This window comes from Balaenoptera physalus, assembly GCF_965194825.1.
Source record: "Balaenoptera physalus genome assembly, contig: HAP1_SCAFFOLD_1154, whole genome shotgun sequence".
Classification (NCBI taxonomy): Eukaryota; Metazoa; Chordata; class Mammalia; order Artiodactyla; family Balaenopteridae; genus Balaenoptera; species Balaenoptera physalus.
The window spans coordinates 174,248-200,918 of NW_028125640.1; the positions used below are offsets into that span (position 1 = coordinate 174,248).

Here is a 26,671-nt window from a genome sequence, read left to right on the forward strand (position 1 = left end):
CCATTTACACGGAAGGAACAACATATTTAATTTGACTTAGAGCTTGAATTTTAAGTATATTTATTGGTATTATTTAAATATTTAGAAATATAGTTTTCCAAGTTATGGCCTGTTAAACAGTTAATGAGTGTCTACTATGTACCAAGCACTGTGCTGAGTTCTGTGGAGATGATATTGACCAAAAAAAACCCCATAGTTTCTGCTTATATGGATCCTTTGCTTGGCCCAAAGTCCATTCAAAAGGGACAAATCTAAACAGCTATTTTTCAGCCTGTTATTCAGCAGGTATGCATTCATAAGGCCATGCCAGGTGTGTTCAGTCAGTGCCCATTCTAATTCGTTGGCACCCTCTTCTAGTAGGTTGATTCTCCATTCTGATTGGTTGAGGTCTGCCTTGTATTAGTTATTAAGTATTTGACTCTCACCAGAAATAACCAGTAATGTGGCACCCAAAAGATAAGCTGAACGTATCATACTCTTTCTCTCAAAAGAAAAACATGGAAAGAATTAGCCCTACAACCCAAAATTGTGGATCACAAAAAACACGATTAAATAGAGGAAGTTAATTGATAGTAGGATTTTTAAAAAAGCAGACATATAACACTGTAATTGCATCACAGTCATGGCGTAGCATTATAGCTCTGCCAGGATGCTTTGATCAGTCTTGAATTCAGAACCATCTGTCAGCTACAGACTGTGTGAGCCTCCACCCTATTTGAGATCTCCTCTTCTTAGATATCCAAGGGGTCTCCTAATCACTTCACCTGATTCCTCACATTAACCCCCTACCCCCAATTTAAGCTGCTTTGAATGAGTATTTAACCCAAGAGACAAGCTAAAACTGTAACATAATGTATAATTCAGAATATTTGTCAAGCCATGACATCAATATTTTATCAAAAATGTTCATACCAATATTTTCATTAAATACACACACAGACACACACACACACACTCTGTGTCAGTGCAGGCATAGGCCTAATATATTAAGAACAGATGAGCAATCTAAAAGCTAGAGACACGTTTTTTTCCATAAGATGGCTTTAGTAGCACTTAATTGTCTTTAACTTCATTCAAAACAATTTTGTTAGATTGTATGTGACAGCTGTCATATCCACGTGCATTTTTTAAAAACTTATCAAAATTGGTGAAATTTTGTGTAGCCATTTTAATATTGAAGATGGAAGATAAAAAGCAACATTTTTGGCATATTATGCTTTATGATTTCAAAAAAGGTAAAAATGCAACAGAAATGCAAAAACAATTTGTGCAGTGTATGGAGAAGGTGCTGTGACTGATCGAACGTGTCAAAAGTGGTTTGCGAAGTTTCGTGCTGGAGATTTCTCACCGGACGATGTTCCACGGTTGGGTAGACCACTTGAAGTTGATAGCAATCAAATCGAGACATTAATTGAGAGCAATCAACGTTATACCACGCAGGAGGTAGCTGACATACTCAAAATATCCAAATCAAGTGTTGAAATCATTTGCACCAGCTTGGTTATGTTAATTACTTTGATGTTTGGGTTCCACCTAAGTTAAGTGAAAAACACCTTCTTGACTGTATTTCCGCATGCAATTTTCTACTTAAACGTAATGAAAATGTTCCATTTTTAAAACAAATTGTGACGGGTGATGAAAAGTGGATAGTGTACAATAATGTGGAACAGAAGAGATCGTGGGGCAAGCGAAATGAACAACCACCTACCACACCAAAGGCCGGTCTTCATCCAAATAAGGTGATGTTGTGTATATGGTGGGATTGGAAGGGAGTCCTCTATTATGAGCTCCTTCCGGAAAACCAAACGATTAATTCCAACAAGTACTGCTCCCAATTAGACCAACTGAAAGCAGCACTCGACGAAAAGCATCCAGAATTAGTCAACGGAAAACGCATAATCTTCCATCAGGATAACGCAAGACCACATGTTTCTTTGATGACCAGGCAAAAACTGTTACAGCTTGGCTGGGAAGTTCTGATTCATCTGCCGTATTCACCAGACATTGCACCTTCGGATTTCCATTTATTTTGCTCTTTACAAAATTCTCTTAATGGAAAAAATGTCAATTCCCTGGAAGACTGTATAAGGCACCTGGAACAGTTCTTTGCTGAAAAAGATTAAAAGTTTTGGGAAGATGGAATTATGAAGTTGCCTGAAAAACAGCAGAAAGTAGTGGAACAAAACAGTGAATACGTTGTTCAATAAAGTTCTTGGTGAAAATGAAAAATGTGTCTTTTGCTTTTTTACTTTAAAAACGAAGGCAATTTTTGGCCCACCCAATAGAATTTACTCAGTTCTCTTGACCTTATGTCTTAACAGATGATATAGAGCAGTGGTTCTCAGACTTCAGTGCCCATCAGAATCACCAAGAAGACCTTGTTAAAATGCAAATGTCTAGGCCCCATTGCCAGAGTTTCTGATTTGGTAGGTCTGAGAAAGGGCTCAATAATTTGCATTTCCAAAAAGGGTCCAGGTGCTACTGGTGCTGCTGGTCTGTGGACTACACGTTTAAGAACTACTGATGTGGAAAGTTCTCAGAGCAAGTTCATGTTTATGTTGGTGTGTATTTATGTTTCTCATCTTTAGAGAGTCATCGGCTCTGTGGTCACTCATTACTTTACAACACTATGTCATCTGTATTCCCAGAGTTAGATGGTGAGAAGCTGATATCCCAGATCAAGGAGAAGGTTATAAAGGAGCCATTTCAGTAATAAGGATTTTTCCTGGAAAAAAAAATGATAACAGGGAGATTTGAGGGTTTCCAGTTACTTCTCCAGCACTTACTGTGCTATAAATAAACAGTCTTAAGTATACAGTTGGGATCTGACAGTATTTCTTTAATAAACTACACTGGGAAAAGCTAATGATGGTGAGCCACAGATGTTTCTAATATCTAGGTGGTCATTATCACCCGCAGTACATCTCTAATTCACAACAAATTTCATAGCCCAGTGATGGCCCATTTTTTAATAGATGCAAAACCAATAACCAACAATAACACTAATTATTGCCTAGACTTGATATAGCTCTCCATTTTGTCAAATTGTGAAATTCCCACATGCATTCACTTTGCTTAGTCACACAGCTTTTCTGTGAATTGAGGCCATGCCCTGGTGCTTCTTCACTCAACTAATGTTTATGGGAAAACAACAAAAGTTAGGACCTGTGCTCTGTGTGGAAGCCAAAGGTGTTCAGGCTATGGTGACTTCAAGGAGAAAAGGTTACGTAGAGGAGATGAGACTTCTGCAGAAATTACTGTGGCAGCAAGAAGTGGAGCAGGGCAAGTAGCTGAGGGCTCAGAAGAGAGCGGAGTCGCTTTTTGGTTGGAACGATCAGAGAAGGTTCTATGAAGAAAGTGGTATCTCAGCAGGATTTCAAAGGTGGACTTGGGTTTTGACAAGCATATGGGAAGAAAAGCAAGGACAGGGAATTAATTCTAAGTGCACCAGAGGCAAACTAGCTCAGAGTATATCCCATTCATAGTAAGTTAAGTGGTTCACTACTCATGTAAGATCCATGCAAAGGGATAGTGGGAGAGGAGATTAGAGGTGAGAAAAAAGGGGTTGTAAATGCTAGATCCAGGATTGAGAGTTGATTCAGTAGACAACGGCGGCACATTGACGTTTTTGAACAAAGGAATAATATGATCTGGAATCTACCTTTATCACATTCATGAATGGCCCATGACAAAGGAAGAAGAGTTAATGGAAGCAGTGAGATGACTCAAGAGGTGTACTAGTATAGGACTGACCCACGAGTGTACTAATCAAGGCAAGACCCAGGAGGCACCCGTGGGAACAAAAAAGTGGGGTATAAATGAAGGAGAGACAAAATATGGTAACCGATTGTATAAAGTTTAGGTTTTGAGAAGAGTGTTGGTACCATTAACCAAAATAGAAAAGTCAGGGGGAGTGGTATGTTGTAGAGTTGGGGAAGAAAATGATAAATACAAGTATAGACATGTTAGGCTTATACTTCTGTAAGTAAAGCCAGATGGAAATCTTAAAAGCAGCTGGAGACGTGGGGATTGAACTTCAGAAGAAAGTCAGAATAGGCCAGCTTATGCTGCCTTAACAAGCAGTACTAAAAATCCTAGTGACTTGAAACAATCGTGCTTATTTATAACTCACACACCATGGCCACCGCAATTCAGCAAGGAGACTCTGTTCATCAGGGACGCAGTTTCATGGAGGCTCCATTTCAGTGTATTCTCAGTGATCATGGAGACTGGGCAAGGGGAACATGGACAACCAGGAGCCAGTTAGAAAGTTGAGCAAATTTTAATCTCGTGTTAATTTGTGCTGCTTCTTGTGCACGATAGCAGCAGTAGAATCTCTCTTGGAAATAAACATCCCATATTATGATGTCTATGAATATAGGTTTCCTTTTCTACCCTCCCTCCCTCCTTCCTTCCCTCCTTCCCTCCTTTCTTTCCTTCTTTCCTTCCCTTCTCTTTCTTTACTTTTTTGGAAATCACTTATTGTATATAAGTTGTAATCCAGACCTCATGTATCAATGGGGAACTTTCAAATACAGCTATTACCAATACAAAAAAAACAAAAACAAAACTGCTGCCCAGAAGTGTCACATGCCTTTTTTTCCCCCTCACATTTCATTGGCAAAAGCAAGTCATGTGATCATCCTTGAGATCAGGAGAATGTGGATAAATAATCCTACATGTGCCTAGGGCAAAAGAACTGCTATCTGTGCAACTGCTGCTCTGACTCCCATATGTATCATCTAAGACTGAGACCCTTGATGAAGACAGAGCAGTAGATACCATCTTTGATGTAAAGAGGAGAGAGAGTGGAAAGCAAAACTCTAAGGACAGAAACTTAAGGAATACATAGGAAGAACACATACTTACAGAGGCAAAATAAAAACACATAGAAAAGCAAAGGGCTCAGTTTACTAGGGCCACATTCATGAGAAGCATCTCAGGAAGGTTCCTCACTACCAAATCTGGAGATAAGTCAAAAACAGCCGAGGCCAAGGAAAGACCGCTGAGTCTGACGTTGAAGGAGACATGGCTGACCTTCAAGAGATCTGCTTTATGGAGGCGATGGGGTCAGGCATGAAGCCAGACTGAGGAAGGAGTGATCGAAAGTGGAGACAGAACACTGGACTGCTGATAAAAGGAAGGGAAATAAGATGTCCACTTGAGGTAGCAGCAAAATCAAAGCTGCTTTGCTAAATGAAGTCTGGCAGTTTTTCATGTGTTCATTCAGCACATGTTTATTGAACATTTACTCTTGCCAAACACTATTTTAGGAGCTGGGGAGTGAGCAAGATAAGCTTTCTGTTCCCATGAAGCTTATCTTCCAGTGGAAGCAGACATACAACAAACAAGTGAGCAAAGGAATCAATGAGTGAAAGAGATCATTTCCAATTATATTTAGTTCTGATAAAACTAAATAAATTATATTTAGTTCTGCCTTCCCTTCTAAAAGGGAGTCAGAGGGTGGGTGGGGAGTATAGTCTGAAGGGTATGTCCTAGACTAGTCAGGAAAGGCATCTCAGGAGGGGATGCTAAAGGATAGCATCCTTTAGCATGTTGCCTCCTAAAGGGCAAGAAACATCAGCTAAGGACAGATCTGGAAACAAGAGTGTTCCACAGCAGGCAGAATCTCTGAAGGAAAGATCAAGTTCTCATAAAAAATGGGGAGGGGCTTCCCTGGTGGCGCAGTGGTTGAGAATCTGCCTGCCAATGCAGGGGACACGGGTTCAAGCCCTGGTCTGGGAAGATCCCACATACCGCGGAGCAACTAGGCCCGTGAGCCACAACTACTGAGCCTGTGCGTCTGGAGCCTGTGCTCCGCAACAAGAGAGGCCACGATAGTGAGAGGCCCACGCACCGCAATGAAGAGTGGCCCCCGCTTGCCGCAACTAGAGAAAGCCCTCGCACAGAAATGAAGACCCAACACAGCCATAAATAAATAAATAAATTAATTAATTTTTTAAAAAATGGGGGGGGGGCTTCCCTGGTGGCGCAGTGGTTGAGAGTCTGCCTGCCAATGCAGGGGACACGGGTTCGAGCCCTGGTCTGGGAAGATCCCACATGCCACGGAGCAACTAGGCCCGTGAGCCACAACTACTGAGCCTGCGCGTCTAGAGCCTGTGCTCTGCAACAACAGAGGCCACGAGAGTGAGAGGCCCGCGCATCGCGATGAAGAGTGGCCCCCGCTTGCCACAACTAGAGAAAGCCCTCGCACAGAAACGAAGACCCACACAGCCAAAAATAAATAAATAAATTAATTTAAAAAAAAAAAAATGGGGATTAGAAGAAACATTTTAAGGGACTTCCCTGACGGTCCAGTGGTTAAGACGTCACCTTCCGATGCAGGGGGTATGGATTCCATCCCTGGTCGGGCAGCTAAGATCCCACATGCCTCCCGGCCAAAACACCAAAACATAAAACAGAAGCAATATTGTAACAAATTCAATAAAGACTTTAAAAATGGTCCATATCAAAAAAATCTGTTAAAAAACATTAAAAAAGAAGAAGAAACATTTTAGCTAGCTGGTTGTGTGTGCGTGTATGTGTGTGTGTTTGCATGTAAATACTTACAGCAAATGAAGGTCTAGAAGAAATTTGCCTCTCAATGCACAGGATTCTTTGGTTTCGAAGGACACGCCTTCTCCTTCAGGCAACCTACCACAGAACCTGCTTCAGTAGCTTGGGGAAAATTGCTGCAGGGTAGAGATCTGCTGAGGCAGATTCTTTTTCTTGGTGTATTATATTGTGCAGAACGTTTCTTTTTAAAGCTTTTGAACCAGGCTTCTCATGAGAATGCCTTTTATATTGGTACTTGCATTCTCTCCAGTTTCAGTCTTGCAAATTTTAGTCAAACGTTTGTATAAGGTCGACCTTTCTCACATGTGACTGTGGGTATAGGGGAGGTTTTCCTGGGCCTGCTCATGGATTTTTTAAAAAGAGAAGCTTAAACAAATCTCTGCTGAACTCTATGACCAGCCCCACTGGTCTTAGGAGGGCAGTCATCAAGGCCATTATGATCTGAATTAAACCACCACTGGAAAAAAGTACATATATTTTAAATTGGGGGTATGCCAGTGTGGTGGGATGATCTGCTAAAAGATTAATTTGTGTTAACTTTTTTCTGTTTATTCATAATATGTGTTTATTGTCCCCACTGCCCTCCCCTGCTATAACATAAGCTCTACAAGGGCAGGAATATCTGTCTGTTTTGTGCACTGATGTTTCCTCAGTTCCTAGACAGTGCCGGGCACAGGGGAGATGCTCAGTAAGTACTGGGTGAATTCGTCTTTCTTCTCTTTGTAGTGGGACCCTGGCAGGAAGGAAGGTTTTCCTTGGGCTAGTGCCAGAAGGTAGCCAAGTTCCTGAGTGAGGTGTTCTGTCCCCCTCGAAAGCCCTACTCCCGACATGCAGAGAAAAGCCTGTGCTCAGAACAGCAGGCTGGAGATCAAGGGGGACAGAGGTGTGAGGACAGGGTCTCGGGGACAGGTATCAGACCTTCCCGGAGTCTCTGAGTACCAGGGACAGAGGGTGTATCTTGCAGATTGCCAAGGAGAAGGAGGCGCCCCTACTGCTTCCGGGGGGGAAGAGGGTTACAATGTATTCTTCTGATTTACATAAACTCAAAATTTCCAAAAGATATCTTAAAGGCCAAAATGGGATGAGAGGGTGGGGAACATGGCCACAGTCCACATGTACTTTTTCCACACGTGCTATGTGTATGGGGCAGAGTGTAAGGGCTTTCCAGTCATTTTGTCACCCCAGTCTCAAGACCATCCTGGAGGCAGGTATAAGTGCAATCTCCATTTTATAGGCAAGGGGACTGCAGTCTGGAGGATGGTTTAACCTGGAGCTGGTGGTGGCTAGCGTGGCCTGGAGAGGAAGGGCTAGAGCCACCGTAGTCAAGGACTCACAGAAGGGTCGTGAGCAGGATCTCGGAGCTGGGGAGACTCACCCCAGAACGGAGAGGTCGCCCCCAGTGATGAGTGTGGAGGCCAGGGGCATGGCTTAGAGACAGGTGGGGCAGGTGAACTTGACTGTGGCCTTGGATCCCCGCTCGGTATTTCACATGGCGGCTTCGTTTTAATATGCCAGCAATTTGGGGAAATCTTGGCCCAGGAGGTTTCAGAAGACAAATTCTGCTTTCAGTACATGCGTTGATGGCGGGAGGTTGGCTTCAAGCAGAGCTCAGCAAAAGCAGGAAAGGTGCGGGTCGGAGAACCCCAGCCCCCGTATAGCCATGCCGTGTTCACAATCCTGGTTCAGTCCCACATTTCCAGTAGGAGAGAAGGAAAACAGAAGAGGGTAAGTGAATGCCAAAAGCCACTCTGCTAAATCTAATTTAAAACAGAAAAATCACCAATGGTCATTTTGGAAATGAGACCCTTTCCGTGCAGAGCTGGGCGGGCTCAATAGCACCCTTCAAGAGAGCGGAAAGCTCATCTTGCCCCGGGCCTTCCATGAAGCATCCTCTCGCCCGTGGGAGGCCAGGAGGGTGTCTGATTTTCCACCTTTCTGCTCCAACAGGCTGGGCACAGGGTCCTCGTTAGCAGAGAAGGGTGCAGAGGAGCTTGGTCTGCATGAACCTGTATTCTCCTGGCCTAGGTCACAGCCACGTGTCTCCTTGTCCCAGTGTCCTGAGGTCCCAGGAAATGTGCCAGGCAAATTCAGGGGGCTCTGACTTAGGGGGTGGGCTTGGGGCCATTCTTTTGTCTTCAGCCTCGTTTCCTTGTCCTCCTCAGGGCTGACCTGAAGGGTCAGCATCTCCAGGGCCAGCTGTGTCGCTCCTGTGCTCGGGCAGAAAACCCGCTGCTCTTTGGTGACTGACACTAGCACTGGCTCTGGGAGGAGAGGTCAGACTCGGGCTTCTGACGAGACGGCCAAGGGTGTTTCGTATCTTCTGCTCTGTGAGCACGGTGTGTACTCACGGCGCTAAAGCCCTGTGTCAGATGGATTCCCGCGTGCGCCTCACACTCGGCTGGTCGTTCCTGCAAAGAGGAGCGTCAGTAGGGACGTTGGTCCCAGAGAATCTATTTCCACAGGTTTGAAAAGCTACGGGGCTCTGGGAGCATTTGATGATTGAGAGAGATCAACACCATGTTTGCACCTTTTCAATTCCCCCCCAGACAACCTGAACTAATATGTGAGAACAGAGAAAATTGTTTCCAAGGGAGACAATACTCAGGGTCAGATGACCCTGGCAGCCCCTCCCTCCTCTTTTCTATCTCTCCAGATCGTTAGGGCCAGCACAGTGTCGCCTCTAGGAAACATCCTCTGACCTTTATTAAATATGAAGATTTCTCTCTTCTCTCAGTTCCGATGCTATCTGCTATTTCAATTCCATTCAACCTACGTTTACCAATCTCCTACTTTGTTCCAGGCAAATGAAAACGACAGTGACACCATCCTACCCTCTCGGGGACTTGGAGGGGAGATAGGAATTCATTAGCGCGTCATAGTGCATTAATATATACTGCCTTAGAGTGTTTATTCAACTCAGCTGCATGTGTATATATTTATATTACATAGATATAGATACATATTGATATATAATTGGTTTTCCCATAAGACTAAGCATTTTGAGCATAGGGGAGGTATGTTGTATGATCATTCCCAATGTTCAAGGTATAAAGCAAATGTATAATAATTCCTTCTAAAATTGAAAGGAAATGAATTTGAGGTGGTAGAGCCCTATGGTCAGAGCATCTTCTGGAAGAAAACCAGCAAGTTATTCATGTTGTTACAACTAAGCATTCATGGTTGGTTTCACTTGCACTCTTTCCGCTTGAAAATAACCCTAACCACTTATGTAGTTAGAACAGAATGGAATCCTGCTGCTGATTTCAGGAATACCTTGCGGGCTGATTATTTCCAGGCTTATCTTTTCAAGGCAGCCAAACAGGCCAGTAAGGAGCAATGAGGGATACTCATAAAGGGAAAAAAATTAAGTTGGATCCTTATCCCATACCATACACAGAAATAAATTCCAGGTAGATTAAAGATCAAGATGTAAAAAGAAAACCTAGATGATTAGAATATCTCTTTGTAATCTTGAGATAAGAAAGGCCTTCCTAAACAAGACAAACAAAAACCAAAAAATTCAGGAGGCATAAAGAAAAAGATTGACAGATTTGAGCTTATAAAATTTAAAACTTCTCTAGTAAAGAAAGAAAAAAGTCTTTGTTTTTTTTAAGCCACCAAGTTGGAGAATATTATCCGCATAGATGGAGATCAGTAAGAAAGGTGAATTTTTTTAAAAAGATAATCTAAAAGAAAAAAAGGAGGGGCTTCCCTGGTGGCGCAGTGGTTGAGAGTCTGCCTGCCAATGCAGGGGACACGGGTTCGAGCCCTGGTCTGGGAGGATCCCACATGCCGCGGAGCGGCTGGGTCCGTGAGCCACAATTGCTGAGCCTGCGCGTCTGGAGCCTGTGCTCCGCAACAAGAGAGGCCGCGATAGTGAGAGGCCCGCGCACTGCGATGAAGAGTGGCCCCCGCTTGCCGCAACTGGAGAAGGCCCTCGCACAGAAACGAAGACCCAACACAGCCATAAATAAATAAATAAATATAACATGAATGAACCTTGAAGAAAAAAAAAAACTTTAAGAAAAAAAGGATTTTAAAATGACATAAACAGAGAATTTATAAAAGTTTACAAATGGCCAATACAGGATACCTTTATTTTTGTTTCTTAAGGTAAGCTATGCTTTTATTGCTGTTAGTCTGTTTTTGTCTCCATCTTAGCAAAATTCATTTTGTAATATGATTTCACAAAATATAGCACCATTCTGTTACTAAAATCTTTTGGAAAGAAGTAAAGAATTTTATCTTTTGGAGATATTTTACCTCTTTGCAGTCATCTAGAATCCAGGTTTCCTCTTCATGACCTAGAAAAGAGAGGAAAAGTTCACCAGGGCTTCGGCTTTGAGAAGCCACAAATGGAAGATAAAAGTCATGGACCATCATCACCATGGCAGAGCCTCCTATTCATTGCCAAAAGTGAAGCCTCTTTGACTGTCACAGGGATCCAGCGTTCTCAACAGAGATGAGCTAAATGTGTGTTCCTTGGTGGCTTGGAGTAAACAAAGAGTTTATTTCAGCACCAGTGATGGTTCAGACCTGTCTCATTCAAAGGCAAGCTGACTTCAGATCACACATAAAGATAGGATGCCATTGTATCCCCAGGCATTAAGGCCTAAATACACTCACTTTCTCATCACCTGACCCCATTTCAGGGATAGTCACTTCTATAGCCATGTGTTGCCTTGGTCACCCGGGCACACAGAGCCAAAGAAGAACTAGGAGAAATACATTTATATATCTATGAAAAGGGCTGTCAGGAGAGCTGAGAAGAGAGATTCTGAGAATTGGAGACCGACTTTGAGAGAAACAGGAACAATGGTAACTCAGATAATGAGCTATGAAGGTAAAAGTGCAAGTTTGCTGAGTGTGATTGGAAAGAGAACTAAGAAGTGGATTAAGAAGTGTTGGGAATGTTTGTTAGTCATATGCCTAAGGTTGCTAACATCAGCTTTTTCTAACTCCCTGCCAGGGCTCAAGTGCTGGCAAAGTCAGTAGCACAGGGAAGCTGCCCTGCCATCCTCCCAGCCTTCCTCTTCCCTCCGTTGTGTGGAAACCATGGCATCCAAAAATTATTGCTGGCATGTTTGGAATTCTTAATGAAATTTTTCTTATTTACCTTAACAAGGTGTCAGATGCTAAAACAGGTATCCCACTCATGTTCCTACCTCATGAGTGTAAATATATTGGGCAAATCATTGTCTGTCTTATTTTGCTGTTGCTGCCCTAGTATGAATGAACTCATCCTTCTTTCCTTCTCCTTCCATATCTTCTTCAGCATAATAATAACTGTTCAATTGTATATATTCATAAACATGTATATATAATATATGTCATTTAAATATGTACATGATTATATATTTTAGGGAGTGTTTTGTAATAAATATAAAGTATACACATTATGTGTGGTTTAGAGAGCATTGTGGTGGTGGCCAGGTGCAGAACAGCTGCAGGAATCCAGGAAGGTAAGTCAGCACAATACAGAAGCAAGTGAACCCTGGGGGCATTGTGTGCATCCCACTGGTCTAGAACATTAGTGCCCAGGGGGATGGATTCAAAGGGGGGAGGCAGATCAAAGGCCACCACAAGTATTTATAGGTTTTAAAAAGAGTTACACCCACAGAGGAAAGGGAAATTAGAAATGCAAGAACCATTATGGCACTCAGAGACAAACAACAGGGACAACTGTCTGTCTTGAACTTAGACAAGTAACCCCCTCTCCCAACCCAAGTATTGTCACTTAGGTGACTCTTGGCTGTTGTTCCCCCATTTGGCATAAGCAAACACGAGTCATGCTCTCAACCCAGGCCTTAATTTTCACTGATAGAGTGGCAACAAACATGCATTTACAAAAAAAAAAATCACAAAAGAGAAAATGAAACAATATTTCATGAATAAGAGTCAGAATAAAAAATAAAGACCAGAACTACAAAGACTTCAGATACTGGGATTATGAAATATAGAATACAACCTGATTAACGAAACAAAGTAGGAATTAAAGACACTAGTAAGGAGCAGCAGGTATCAAAGTGATAATGTTCAGATGAAATTTGAAAAATATCCAGTAGAACTTATAGAAGTAAAGACTATCATAAATGAAATATAAAATACTAATCAATGGGTTAAACAGCAGTTTGGACACAGCTGAAGAGAGAATTGGTGAACTGGAAGATAGGTCTAAATAAATTACATGGAAGAAGAGGTGTCAAAAGAGATAGAAAATATGAAAGAATGGTTAGCAAACATTTAAGATAGAGTAAAAATGCCAATATACATCTAATGAGAGTTATAGAAGAAGAGGACAAAGAGAACTGGTTAGAAGCAGAATTTTAAAGCAAACGAGACTGCCCCTTAGTAATGTAAAATGTTAATAATAGGGGAAATTGGGTGTGGGGTATATGTACTACCTTCTATCTTTACACTATCTTTGTGCTTCTGTAAACCTAAAATTGTTTTAAAATAAAAAGTTGATTAGCATATCTCCTCTCCCAGAGAGAGAGAGAGAGAAATTTTCCAAATACTATGAAAGACACAAATCTTCAGTCAGGAAGCCCTATGACTTCCAAGCAGAATAACTAATAAGAAGGTAGACAAAAGAACGTACTTAGACACATTATAGCAAAACTGCAGAAATCAGAGGCAATGACATCTTTAAGACAGCCAGTGAGAAAGGAAAGATAACCACAAACAAGTGATAATTAGACTGACAGCTGACTTAGCAGCAACAATGGAAGTCAGAAAATAGTAAGACAATATCTTCAGTATGCTCAGATAAGATAGTTGTCAAGCTAGATAGATATACTTAGCAGAACTACTTCTCAAGAACAAAGGCAAAATAAAGACATTTTCAGATAAACACTGAGGAAGTTGACCTCCAAACGCTTACTAATTGAAATTCTAAAGTCTATACTATAAAGAGAGACAGAAAGAGAAAGAGAGGAAAAAAAAAAAAAGAATCCTCAATAGGTCTGAGATACAAGAAAGAAGGGTAAGCAAAATTTTTTAAAAATTCTGAATTTGGAAAAATCTTACATTGATGTTATAAAAAATAATATCTAGATTATGAGGTCAAAAAACAATGCTCCCTTTGAAAACTGTAGGGGAATCCTTACTCGTCTACACAGCTTCTGGTAGTTTGCTGGCAATTTTCGGCATTCCTTGGCTCGTAGATTGCTCCTTCTGGTCCTCCATGTTCACATCACCTTCCTTCTCTGTGTGTCTCTCTGTGTCCAAATTTCCCCTTTTTATGAGGACATCAGTCACATTTGATTAGGACCCACCCTAATAACCTCATTTTAACTTGATTACCCATGTAAAGACTCTATGTCCAAATAAGGTCACATTCTGGGGTTCTAGAGGATAGGATTTCAAGATATTTGGGGGAGGGAGGGGGAACAAGTCAACCCGTAACACAATCCCAATTCTAACTGGTGGTTTTAAACTCCGGACTTCACCCTTGGTTCTAATTGCTACTGAATCTTTCTTTTCCACCGCCCATCCTTTCAAACCTCCAAAGCCCGTGGTGCCCATGGTTCCATGCTCCTACACTGCTTATTATGGGCTAAATTGTGTCCTCCCTAAATTCATATGCTGAATCCTAACCCTCAGTACTTCTGAATGTGACTGGAGATAGTCTTTAGAGAGGTGATTAAGTTAAAATGAGGCCAATAGGATGGGCTATAATCCAATATGACTGATGTCCTTATAAAATGAGGAAACTTGGACATGCAGAGAAACACCAGAGAGGTGCATGCACAGAGGAGACACCTTGTGAGGACACAGTGAGAAGGTGGCCATCTGTGAGCCAAGGACAGAGGTCTCAGAAGAAACCAAACCTGTTGGCACCTGATCTTGGACTTCCTTCCTCCAGAACTGAGAAATCAATTTCCGTTGTTTAAGCCACCGAGTCTATGGTCTTTTGTTCCGCAGCCTGAGCTGACCAATCCACTGCTCAAAGCCCCTCCTGGCTGCATCTGGCAGTGCTCCTGAGCACTGTCCCCAGGCCTAACTCCCTCCTCCCCTCTGCGGGCTCTTCCTTGACTTACATCTCAGTGTGTGAAGTCCATGGAGCCGTCTTATCAGTTTAGGTAGGCAGCATGGCCACCCACAGGGTTTGTTACGCTCCCAACACTGTCCAGTGTGGCCTTTGATGCCACAGCACCTGTGGCTATGATGAGGGGCGATGGGAGCAGACCGAAGGATGGATTCCAGCAGCCGGTTTGAGACTATTGCTGGGCTCAGAGGATGTGAGAGAGGATCACGTGAACATCAGGCAGCTTGCTGAAGGAGAAGCGTGACTGAAAAGCTCCGTTGAGACTTGAAACTCTTGTTTATTCCTGTAGGTCCAGCAATGCAGAAAGAAGGAAGCCAGCCCTTCTAGCCTCTTCTACCTCCACATTGTCATCAGGCTCTGGAATTTTCCTTCCTTGGATTTCTCCTGGAAACAGCTTCCTTTACTTGGTGGATATCCAGATGTTCCCCTACCCCGTGGGGCTTTCCTTCTTCTTCTGGTTCTCCACTTGTTTCCTGGCCTCTCCTGCATAACAAGGGTTAACACAGTAAAGAGCCTTGAGTGTTGAACAACTCACTGTTCTGGGCTCCGTGGACACGGCTGTGGTCAAGGTTGACGTCAGGAGTTTATATTCTTGTGCTCTGGAGGCCGTAGCTAAACAAACAAGAAAACTTTCGGGGAGCCAGGTGCTGAGAATTAAGATGGGGAGATGAGATGGCAATTGATCAGGGATGGCTTTAGATCAGGTGGCCTTTGGTGTAGCTCTTGGGGTTGGGGAGCAATTGACAATTTATGATCGACAGTACTCTTACTCAAGCTGTGAAAGCACCAGGTACACAACAGAGTTCTGGCCTCTTGGCTCTAAGTTACAAAAAAGTAAATGTTTGCTTATCTATACCAGACAGAGGGGGTAACCAGACCCTGTTAGAAAGTGAATAAAAAGTGCTCCCAGGTCCCATTTCCTTTGCCTATTTAAAGGGGATTTTTAGCCATCTGGAAGTTTTCTTATCAGACATTTGATAAGGAAAAAGGATGTTTTGAAAGGTTGTTACCCAAGAACACATAAACCAGGAGAAACATATTTAACCTACCCTGGTACCTTCTTGAATTCCCAGACACTGAAAGGCCATTTAAAAGTGACTTGGGATCCCAAAGCCAGGCTGTCCCTTAGGCCCCAGCACTAAGTCCAGGGGAGCCCTTTCAGATGGGTACACTTTTGCCAAGGGTCTGAGGGCAAGGGAATGTAGCATCCCAGGTCTTACAGACATGCCCTGTGGAGCTCTGTGGCAGCACTACGTGGGAGGGGCGCAGGGGAGGGGGCTGGGGGCCATACGGGGAGCATAGGGGGTGCCAGGAGCAGCTGGAGCCTCAAGGCCTCCCCTCAACCTCACCCCAAAATGGCAGGAGAGAGCGCTTGGCTCTTATCGCTGATGCACTGATGTTCATTCCAGGGCCAGCACACTGACCTTCAGCTCAGGAAGTGACTTCTTGGTCAATTGCTGCTTTGGAGGGACCTGCCAGGATTTGAAATGAAGCAGCAGTTCTTGTAACATCCAGTCATAAATCTAAATCTTTTTTTTTTTTTTTAACTGAAGCAAAATAGTGAGATAACTTGATGTTTCGCATGCTTAACATTTAGAACAGATTATAGCAATTGAATACCCACATCATAAGCTGCTTCATTTAAGCACAACACACGTACCCAGGCTCAGCTTCATGTGATTTGAGTCTCGAGAGTGATTCTTCTTCTGCCAAAGTTTTTAAATCTTAGGCTGACTAATAAATTTCAGCCTAAGGATGAGGCCACCTGATCTCCAGTCCTGGCCCTCACTGGGTTGAGCAAAGGTGCCTCTCTGGGCCTCAGGAAATCCCTCTCTGAGATCTCACAGTGTGGTGTGCACACACTGTGTGGTGTGTACACATGGTGTGGTGTGCAATGCCCAGCTCTTGTGCCCAAAGTGTATCATCCCAGATGACCACAGGTAGTCTTTGGGATGATGTGAGCAGAGAGATCTATGAGATTACATTATGAATCTATGGCTAATAATGGCTATTAATAATAGATGCCACTCACCCAGTACTTCTCATGTGCTGGGCACTGTTGCAAGCATGTTTTGTTTGTCTTAATTGTCCTAGTTCTCATTCCTCATTTTACCAATGAGGAAACTGAAGCCCAGAGAGGTTAAGTAACTTGCCCAAGCTCAAACAGCTCTAAGCGGGGAGCCAGGATACAAACCCAGGCATGTGAGTGCACCCTATGCCTTCTAGCCTTTGGGTATCAGCCCTGAGATCTCCCCACCAGCACTGACATGGAGGGATGAGAATGGGATGGAGCTAGAGAGCGATGCTGACTCAAAGATGGGGGTGATTGTCTCTGGGCCCGTCCCAGAGCTGGGGAGAGAGAGACGTGGAGGCAGGAGGGATGAATAAATACAAAATGGGTGATCCAATTTAGAAAAGAAAAAAAAAAAATCATTGCCCCATGACCATGAGCAAGGTGCAGTGTTTTAAAATTTCCCTTTCAAGATAATTGCTGTAGACCTTAGAAAAATAAATCTAATAGAAGAAAAAAAGAAAGGCAAAGGGAGCCCAGTGATTTGAGTATGAATATTCAGGTTTAAAACATCTTTTCCCCTTGAAATACACCCTCTTACCTTGGTGGAAAGTCCTGTTACTTTAGGTTTGTCTCAACGCTCACTCTGAAGGCTGGCTGGGCTTGTCAGTCAGGACCATCTGTGCTGGAATGAGGTTTCTTCCAAAGACCTGATTATGATTTTTCTTGGAGCTACACCTGACCTCATACACTTAAAGAGGAACGTCTTCCCTTCTGCTTGCTGTCTCCCTTCCTGCCTAAATAGGTGTTTGCCTGATACTCTACAGGCAGGATAGCGGGAGGCAGGTTATTGGGTTTTCGGAGAAACCGTTTCCTTTTCGTAGGACATAGCTGCAGAACCCGGGAAGTGCAGAGATTCAGCCAGAAATGTTTGCGGGCTTTGCCTGAGGACAAAACATCCAGAACAAAGTGAAGCATTTAGTCAAAGCCAGTGGACCTAATCTTTCCAACCCTTTCTTTGTTTTTTTTTCCTACTCAAAAGTTGTTAGAATGAATTCACCTTGCTTTTGGTGGGTTTTCTTGTGGATATTTGTTTGGACTGACTGCATTTATACACATGCTTGTCAATAGTTTCAGCCCTTCTGTGACCTAATCTGGGCCCAATTGATAACTATTACAAGGCGGGTGCTATGAAGATGAGGAAATGGGAGAGAGTGGGCTTCACAGAAAATTATGAGAGCCCCTGACTTTAGAGGCTTCCATTCAAATGAACCCACTATCTAATGTTTAAATAGGTCCATTTAAATAAATGCATAAAGTACAAGAGACTCATCCCTCTTGTTGGAGCCGGATGGTTAAATAAGACTGAATTAGAGATATTATTATTGATAATAATGGTAAACGACACCATTTATTGAGCATCTATTATGTGCTTGGCAACATTATCGTGTGGGAGGTACTATCTCTATTTGGATGACAGAAAGCAGACCCTGTGAGGCGCCAAGAGCAAGCAGTGGCAGAGACGCAGGTCCGAGTCCAGAGTCTGTGCTCACGTGGCCCCAGATGAAGAAAATGAGACACAGATTCTCATGATGTGACTTACTCATGCACGGGTGCAAAACTTGCTAATGAATAAAGCAAAATAATAATAAAAGGAGCTGGTCTGAGGACCTGGGATTGCCTGGGTTCAAAACTGAGTTATAAATACAATTCCAATCATGAAACTCTCCATATGACACTGGATACGTTACTTAAACTCTCTGAGCCTCTACTTCTTCATCTCCAAAATGGGCTAATAATGCTTAGTTCATAGCATTGTCATGAGGCTTAAATTAGATACACCATGTTATGTGCTGAACTCAGGACTTGGCACATGGTATGTAATTGATAATGTTGGTTATTGTACGGGTCTTCAGTGAGAGCAGGTGACTATTTGTCCAGGGTGCTTTTCTTGACCTTTTACCCTCATGCCTCCACCTCCACTGCTTCCTGCAGGAGTCCTGCAGTGTCAGCCATTATGCTCTTATACTGCTAACTCCCCTTGAGGTCAGAGAAGCAGATGGCTGGGGATGGAAGGCAGTCAGGACCTTGGCCAACATGCCAGTTGAAGGTCCTGGCCAATGGCCTTGACTTTGCCAGCGCAAACCTTTTTTTATACCTGACAAGGCAAACTACCACGTGTCAGGTCAAGACAAGAACAGGGGTGTAAAGAGAGAGCCAGCCCATGAGATAGGAACAGGGGTAGGTCAGAGACCCCCTGGAGGTCACTTTCAGCCCTATGATTTGATATTGGCATAAAACTGAAGGCAATACATTGAACTCTGAGACATTCCCACCTCCCACCTGACCTCAGTCTGGGCAATCTTCCTGTTAGTCAAGAGAACAAGCCATAAATCTCCCTGTGGACGGGAGTGCTGGGTGCACAGTGAACTCTGCTGTCTCGTCTGTTTTCCAGAAAGGGTTGATGGATCCTTCTCCTCACAGTTATTTCAGCACAGTAGAATTTCAACAAGACAGAAATAGAAGACAGAACGGTTGGTCCTGTCAAAAGCTCTTAATATAATTATGAGAGTCAGGCCTCTGCACGTACCACCCCCCAGCCCACGAATAAGTAGGGTGCGAGAGGCCGGGAACTGAATGGCGGTGGGGGAGGCGTGGGGAGGGGCGGCGGGCTGAGGACGTGGTGATTAGTGTAACGGCTGCTGCTTCTCTGCTGGGATGCCCCAGTCCTGCAGACCCCCTGGGAATTCTGCAGCTTCATAAAAGCTCCACTTAGAGCTTGGATCATCCCAGGCAGCAATTAGTGGCTCTAACAGTTTCAGCTGATGGCCTTATGGCTGTCCCGCCTAAACTCCCTTTACTGAAGGTTACTTATATAGAGATATGCCCTCATCACCCCCGACACCCACAGTATATGCAGAAGGTGGCCGGGACATGTAGGCCATGGCACCAGGCTTCGGGTCTGATGGGGACCTCAGAGGCAGGCCCAGCCTGAGCATTCGGGCTACCAATGGGAAAGCAGAGACCCTCTTCCCTTGAATATTTGCTTTCTGTTTAGTGTTTAATTTTCTCTCTGAAAGGCAATCTATGGAATGGAAAAAAAAAAAACAAAAAAACCCAGTCCCTAAAGTCCATTCGAGCTTTCTCTTCTCCAGGTTAATTTCCATTCTAATGCTTATGTAGCCCCCACCGCAGTGTTAGGCATTTGTTACTCTAATTCTGCAGCTATTCTCCCCAGGGTTTGCTGTTTTGTCAGGGGCCTGTGCTGTTCCATTGCAGGGTTTGGAGCAGAATTACCGAGCTCAGTGTCAATGGAGGGGCTCAGGAGGGGCCCAACACCCAGGGAAGGAGCTCTCCATGGATTCTTTCTTCCCAGCCCCAGAGGTAGGCTGTCCTTTAGCTCTGCTGGCCGCCACCTGGCACCACAGCATCCATTCTACACTGGGGGTGAGGTGACAGAGCCCCGCGCTCCGTACACGGAACAGACTTGGGTCCCCAAAACCTGCTCCTTCATGATTCTGCACTTGGCCCCTGCTGACAGCGGTGCTGACTGTATCTTTAAGAGACACCTCAGCTTAGCCCTTAAAAGTGCTCTCTTGAGTCAAGCTGGATTGCTTTGGTTTGAATCTAAGAACTGTCACTCACCAACTATGTGACTTTGGACAAGTCCTTTAACTTCTCAGTTTCACCATCTGTAAATTGGATACCAACAGTACAGGGCATTAAATGACTTACCATTGTTGTTAGCATTAAATGAGTTTATAATAGATATAAATTGCCTGTAAGAGTGCCGGGCACAGAGTCAGGGTCAGCAGGTGGTGGCTATAGTCACTATTACTGTTATTAGTCCCTCCTGGGGCTGGCCTGGCTGCAGAGGCAGGAGCTGCGTGCCCAGCAGGATGTGCCCTGCATCTCAGCAGCGCAGGGTGTGAAGGGGTGGCCATCCCTGCTGGGTCCACCGGATGCCAACTGCTTGGTACCCACACACTGGATTCTCCTGGACCAATGGGCGCTCCCATCCCTTCACAGGCTCCATCCTTATCCCTCTCACCCGCATGGCCTGGGGACTCCTGGAATGTGACCTATTTGAGGAGGACAGGCAGGCAGGGAGGAAATCAGGAATTCTGATTCTCATCCTCAGAGGGATTCAGTCCCTAGGCCATGGCCACTCAACTAGTAAGTGGCATTGCAGGAGCTCACACGCACACTGGCGTGACTCCCAGGGGCACACTTGCCTACGAGGCCCCTTGGGGTGACGACCCTTTTGCCGGGGGCCGCTCTGTGTCATCCCAGGCTGTGGAGTGGTGAGTGGTGTGAACGGTTCCAGCAGCGAATCTCGGAAAACCGAAGTGGGGCTGTTTCATAGCCTCCAAAGGCTGGAGACAGGCTCTGGTTCGAGACTCTCCAAGAGGGAGAGGCTGGCCGACTTTGAAGACCTCACCGAAAGAAGCCTCTCCAGACACAGTGTGAGCTGACACCTTCAGGCCAAGTGTGGAGGACAGAGCCTAAAACGCCTGGCCACCAGTTCCACCTTACGGGACCCAAAGCCTCACCGATCTGTGCCCCTGCCCACTGGCAAGGGCCGCCAGGATCAAACCGGAGCCTGCTCCCTGCTGCCCAAGGGCCCTCCCTCCCTGGCACGTGTGCATAAACCCTCGGCTCCCACCAAATGAGCGTCCAGGCAGGAGGATGGGCAGCTGTCTCTGTCGGCCACCCCTCTGCAATTTCCCGACTTGATTTGCGGCGCGCCGCCAGCTGCACAAGTTGGCTGCTCCGCAGTGTAGAAACGCCAACTGGAAGTCCGTGGGCACGTCAGAGCTCCCCGCTGCACTGGGCCTCCAGCAAGCTGGGCGGGGTCCAGCGAACCCCAGGAGTGTGGATCCCCTGAGGGCTGTTCTCGGCCTTGGCGTGGTCACACCTCCATGTCTGCAACCTGCCCCCCCACCCCCTCCCACCCCTTGCCCAGGGCTTTCCGTGCTGGACTCCCCCTTCAAAGAGGCCAGGCCCTTCGCCTGCCTGTGATTCTCTCCCTGTTCAGGCTCTGGTTATATCACCTGGGGAACGGCTGTTTTAGGCTGGATTTCCCTAGATCAAGAGTATTCCAGCTTTGTTCCCGGCAGGCCAGGCAGCCCCAGGGTGATCTAAGGAGCTGCCAGTGTCTTTGGTGTTGGTCACTTCCCAGCCATAACCTCCTCAGGTCCTGGCTCTCCTGTGATCTTTACATACCATGATCAGCAAAGGTCAAGGATCTGGGCCCCTAAGGCATTCCCTTGTCAGTCTAGAGCCTTCACTGCCCCTGTTAAGAGATCCATCTTCCTGAGGCCCTTACAGAAGAGGAGGGGAGAAGTGTCGAGGACAGAGCTTGGCTTTGGGCCCAGATCTGGGCTCCAGGACTGGAATGCTGAGTAGCTCTGGGCAAGGGATAATTCTAGCACTCAGAATGCTCCCCACACAGTAAGGAGAGTGGTAGCTCCACTAACTGTCATTATGTGAGCAGCCCAGGCCACTGTGCACACTCAGTGCTCCTCAGATGCCTGTGAAACCATTTCCCATGAAGCCCATGACACCCCGGCTGCTGGTGAGCTTGGGCTCCTGCTGAAAGCAGGCTGTGCTTGTTTGAATCTGGGAGAAAGGGAAAGGAATGGCCTTGAACCTGGCTGCCTCCGGAAAAAGGTAGCAACAAAATCCAGAGCTTCCCTGAGCAGGAGAGCTAGGCATGGAAGGGCACGTGCAAAAGAAAGTGAAGAGGAGATGGCAAGGGCGCCACACATAACTTGCCTATTTTGCCTTTTCGCACATCCTCAGGCAACTTCCAGATTCTGGAGTTTCCTGCCCAGCCACCCTCCATAGACCCAGCCCCTCGCTTTGCACCTCATTCATGTCCCATGGTTTCATGGTCTTGTTCTTTGCAGGGACAGCTGATTCCCAGCGCTGATCCTTGAGACTGCAAACACTTCTCTGTGTTGGGAGGATGGTCGGTAGAAACATGTGGTCTGCTCAAGGCATTCTGGAGGTTCTAAAGATTGGGAGTTCTATGGAAGAATTGGAGGAGGTAGACAGGCAGGACTTTCAGCTAACAAGCCTCCTGGGGCACTTTGGAATCCCGCCACAGGCCTCTCTGCTGGCACAGTTGACGGCCAGGAAAAGAAGTGAACAGCTGCCCAGAGATGTGTGTGACTGAAAGATCAGGCTGTTGGATGCATGGATTGGTCCTCTTGGATCTTGGGAGGTTTGTTGGCGGGAAGAGAGGTTGGTCCCACAGAAGAGCCTGGCCCACCACGTGTCCGTCTGGCTGTGGGGCCCATACTGCCTCCCCCGGGGGCTGCCTGCATGCAGAAAGGCAGGGAAGTCTCAAGGAACAAGATGCACGAGCTGGGCAGGCGTGCAGGAGCCAGCAGCACACCTGGGTTCCTTCCTGTCCTGGGGAAGCCTCACAAGGAACCAGCAGCCCCTACCCCAATTCTGTCCCATGAGAGTATCCCGAATACAATCACAGAAGAGGTATGTTGGTGCATCTTCAATGCTACAGACATAAATTAGGCAATTTCCCTGATACCTGAACTGCCCCACATGACATTTGATTTAATTCTTCATAACCAGCATCAGTGACTACTGATCTCTAAAGCAATGAATGAAGCTGCCCAAGGTTCTGCCGAAGAAGGTGGGTACTGCCCTGGCCAGAGGTGTTCTGAGCCGTCAGGCACCACTTCCCCCCCTTAGTTCTCAAAGCCCAAGTCCCTCCCATCAGTCATTTCTGGCCTTACCTTATCGATCCTTTTAATAGCAGGCAGTAACAATTTATTAGCACTTTTCCAGAGTCTCTGCCTCCTGGCTAGATCTTTTTCCATCCTGAGAGCTGAAGTAATATTTCTTCTAAATCTAGCTCTCTTCAAGGCACTACGGGAGGCCAGTCTGAGTGAGTCAGGGATGCTACAGAGAAGGAAGAATTAAGTTAGGACATTTCCATTTTCCCACTGCTAATTTATGAACAAATAAATTTGTTGGTTACAATTGAGCAACTGTATGGGGCTGGGGGGAGGGGACTACAGAGACCAGATGAAAACAAGCCATCTTTGATTTCCCTTTACAGAATTTTATCTTTTTCATTAAAAAAAAATTTTAATACAGTTTTAAATGTTACTTTCTACTTACAGTTATTACAGAATATTGGTTATATTCCCAGAGTTGTACAATACAGCCTTGAGCCTATCCTACCCTCACTACCCCACCCCGGTTTGTCCCCCGCCCCGGTAACCACTAGCTTGTTCTCTCTGTGAGCGTAATTTGATTTTTAAAAGTGGGTTAGGGCTTCCCTGGTGGCGCAGTGGTTGAGAATCCGCCTGCCAATGCAGGGGACACGGGTTCGAGCCCTGGTCTGGGAAGATCCCACATGCCGCGGAGCGGCTGGGCCCGTGAGCCACAATTGCTGAGCCTGCGCATCTGGAGCCTGTGCTCCGCAACAGGAGAGGCCGCGATAGCGAGAGGCCCGCGCACCGCGATGAAGAGTGGCCCCCCGCTTGCCACAACTGGAGAAGGCCCTCGCACAGAAACGAAGACCCAACACAGCCATAAATAAAATAAATTAAAAAAAAAAAAAAGATGTCTAGCAGGACATCAGAGCCGCTTAAAAGTGGGTTAGGAGGTGAAAGGACAGCGCAGCTTGAGCCGGGTGGGTCGCGGGCTGGACTTCCCGGCAGCCCAGCCTCCCTGCCCTGCTCTTGTGACACAAACTTTCGGTGCTTCAGTTTTACCCACGACCAAAACGAGGTAAGGAAGAAGCCACTTCCCTAACTCCTGCCCCACTAGTTGATTCCTGACTCCTCTCCTTCCGGAGAATGAACTGCCGGGAAGGCGCTGGCGGCTCGCGCACCGGCAGGAGGCGCCCGACTGCGGGAAGGAGGAGAAATTCAGGAGACACTGGGCCGCGGGGAAGGGGCCCCGGCAGCCCTTCTGGCTTCTCAATTGTCCTCCCGCCCCAGCCAGGAAGCAATCAGGGACTCAGCCTGGGCAGGCGTCTGGGGCCGTGTAAACTCAAAGCGTTTACCCTGCTGGTGGCTGAAAGGAAAGAGGCCAAGAAGAGGCCAGGGACTAAGAAAGTCCCACTGTGGGACCAGCGCTGCAGGCTTTCGGGCTAGAGGTGCCTTTGGAACCAGAATGACTGCTTCCCAGAGGACGGACTGCTCGCCCAGGGCTGCTTCACCCTCCCCACGAAGGCCCTGCTCTGTTACCTTCCGGTCCTCTGCCCACCACCTCCCACTTCCCAGAGCCGATCCGCACCCCAGGCACCAGCTCCGCGCGCGTGCGCAGTGCCAGCCCTTGCGCCCACTCTCCACCTGACTCTCGTTTGATTTGCCCAGTAACAGACGTCACTGTGCTCAGAGTAAAACAGAGGCTCAGAAAGGGTAAGTGGCTTGTCCAAGACCACACAGCTAGTAACTGGCTTCAAATGCAGTCCATCTGCTTGATTGTTTACTTATTTTTCCAACATTAATACTATAGTAAGTTACTGACATATAGTTTTAGATATAGAACTTTAATATATTTGTAAAATTATGCAATATATTAAATTATTTTATAGTTAATGACTATTTTTATTATTACTGTTGAGGTTTTATTTATTTTTCGAATAGGCAGTAGTGCATGCAATTCAAAATTCAAAATACACCAGAGGAATGCAGTGAAAAGTCCCCCACCTCAACCTTTGTCTTTCAGCCACCCAGGTCCCTCCTCTCCTCAGGAGCAACCACAGTTAATCCGTTTCTTGTGTATCTTTTCAGAGACAGCGGAATAGATAAAGATGCAGGGGTCCACTAGCCAAAGAATGTAGGCAGCCCCTAGAAGCTGCAAAAAGCAAGGACACAGATTCTTCTCTGGGACCTCCAGAAAGAGAAACAGCCCTACTGACATCTTGATTTTAATCGCTTAAGACCCATTGCAGACTTCTGACCTCCAGGATAATAAGGCAATAAATCTGTGTTGTTTTAAGCCACTAAATCTGTGACCATTTGTTACAACATCTATAGAAAACTAATATGAGTTCCCAGTTTATAACTTATCAAATAAATATTAGATTAAATATTTAAATAGGAATACCATACAAACAAACAAACAAAACTTGTGGGGAGAGTAGATCTTATAATTATGGCTTCAAAGACAAAGAGTGAAAGCATTTTTAAAAACCTCTATATATTAAAAATAAACCTATAATGAAATTTTCACGCAACTTACAAACTGGAAACATATTTGAAATGTATAAAATGAACAGAGAATCATCTTGAATGGTAAAGTTAAGGGTGATTTTCTACAATGAATGTGCATTTTTTTTTTGTAAAGAAGATACATATTTCGACAGAAAGAAATTGTTACTGTGGCAGTTGTATTAAAAATGAATTAGAGGGCTTCCCTGGTGGCGCCCTGGTTGAGAGTCTGCCTGCTTAATGCAGGGACACGGGTTTGAGCCCTGGTCTGGGAGGATCCCACGTGCCGCGGAGCAACTGGGCCCGTGAGCCACAATTACTGAGCCTGCGCGTCTGGAGCCTGTGCTCCGCAACAAGAGAGGCTGCGATAGTGAGAGGCCCGCGCACCGCGATGAAGAGTGGCCCCCACTTGCCGCAGCTGGGGAGGGCCCTCACGCAGAAACGAAGACCCAACACAGCCAAAAATAAATAAACAAATAAATAAAAAAAATAAAATAAATAAAAAAAAGAAAAATGAATCATTATAAAAAAAAAAAAAAAAAAATGAATTAGAGACAAGTATGGGCACTTCACCAAAGAAGATATAGGGATGGCAAATAAGTGTATGAAAAGATGCTCTACATCATTACTCACTAGACAAATGCAAATTAAAACTACATTGATACACCACTGCACACCTATTAGAGTGGGTTAAATTAAAAAGATGGACCATATCAAGTGCTAACGAAGACATGAAGCCACTGGAGCTCTCACACTCTGCTGGAGAGGATGTAGAATGGTACAACCACATTAGAAAACTTGAAAGATAAGCATACACCTACAATATGATGCAGCCAT

At 45.2% G+C, this 26,671-nt stretch overlaps 1 protein-coding gene and 1 long non-coding RNA gene across 8 annotated transcripts in view; both read right to left on the reverse strand.

Annotated features, from left to right (window-relative positions):
* Positions 1–956: 956 nt before the first annotated feature.
* Positions 957–8,374, reverse strand: LOC309653782. The gene is made up of 3 exons (XR_014259468.1): positions 7,952–8,374; positions 4,137–4,229; positions 957–2,725 (listed from the first exon to the last, which is right to left on the reverse strand). It is a non-coding gene; the product is annotated as an uncharacterized lncRNA (long non-coding RNA).
* A 9,080-nt stretch (positions 8,375–17,454) lies between these two features.
* Positions 17,455–26,671, reverse strand: part of LOC309653779 (uncharacterized protein) — an 88,452-nt gene continuing 79,235 nt past the window's right edge. The window contains exons 3-6 of one of the 7 annotated variants that reach the window (XR_014259462.1): positions 23,402–23,567; positions 22,509–22,669; positions 20,283–20,329; positions 17,455–17,581 (exon numbers count right to left, since the gene is read on the reverse strand). Coding sequence is in view for 6 of the 7 variants with exons in the window: in XM_082478570.1 (XP_082334696.1) it covers positions 22,510–22,653; positions 23,402–23,567 (310 nt within the window). In the remaining variant the exon portion in view is untranslated. Of the gene's footprint in view, positions 17,582–19,279; positions 19,723–20,282; positions 20,330–21,626; positions 22,670–23,401; positions 23,568–26,671 lie in introns of those variants that run through there. The other 6 variants (XM_082478570.1, XM_082478574.1, XM_082478575.1 and 3 more) reach the window with 6 other exon arrangements.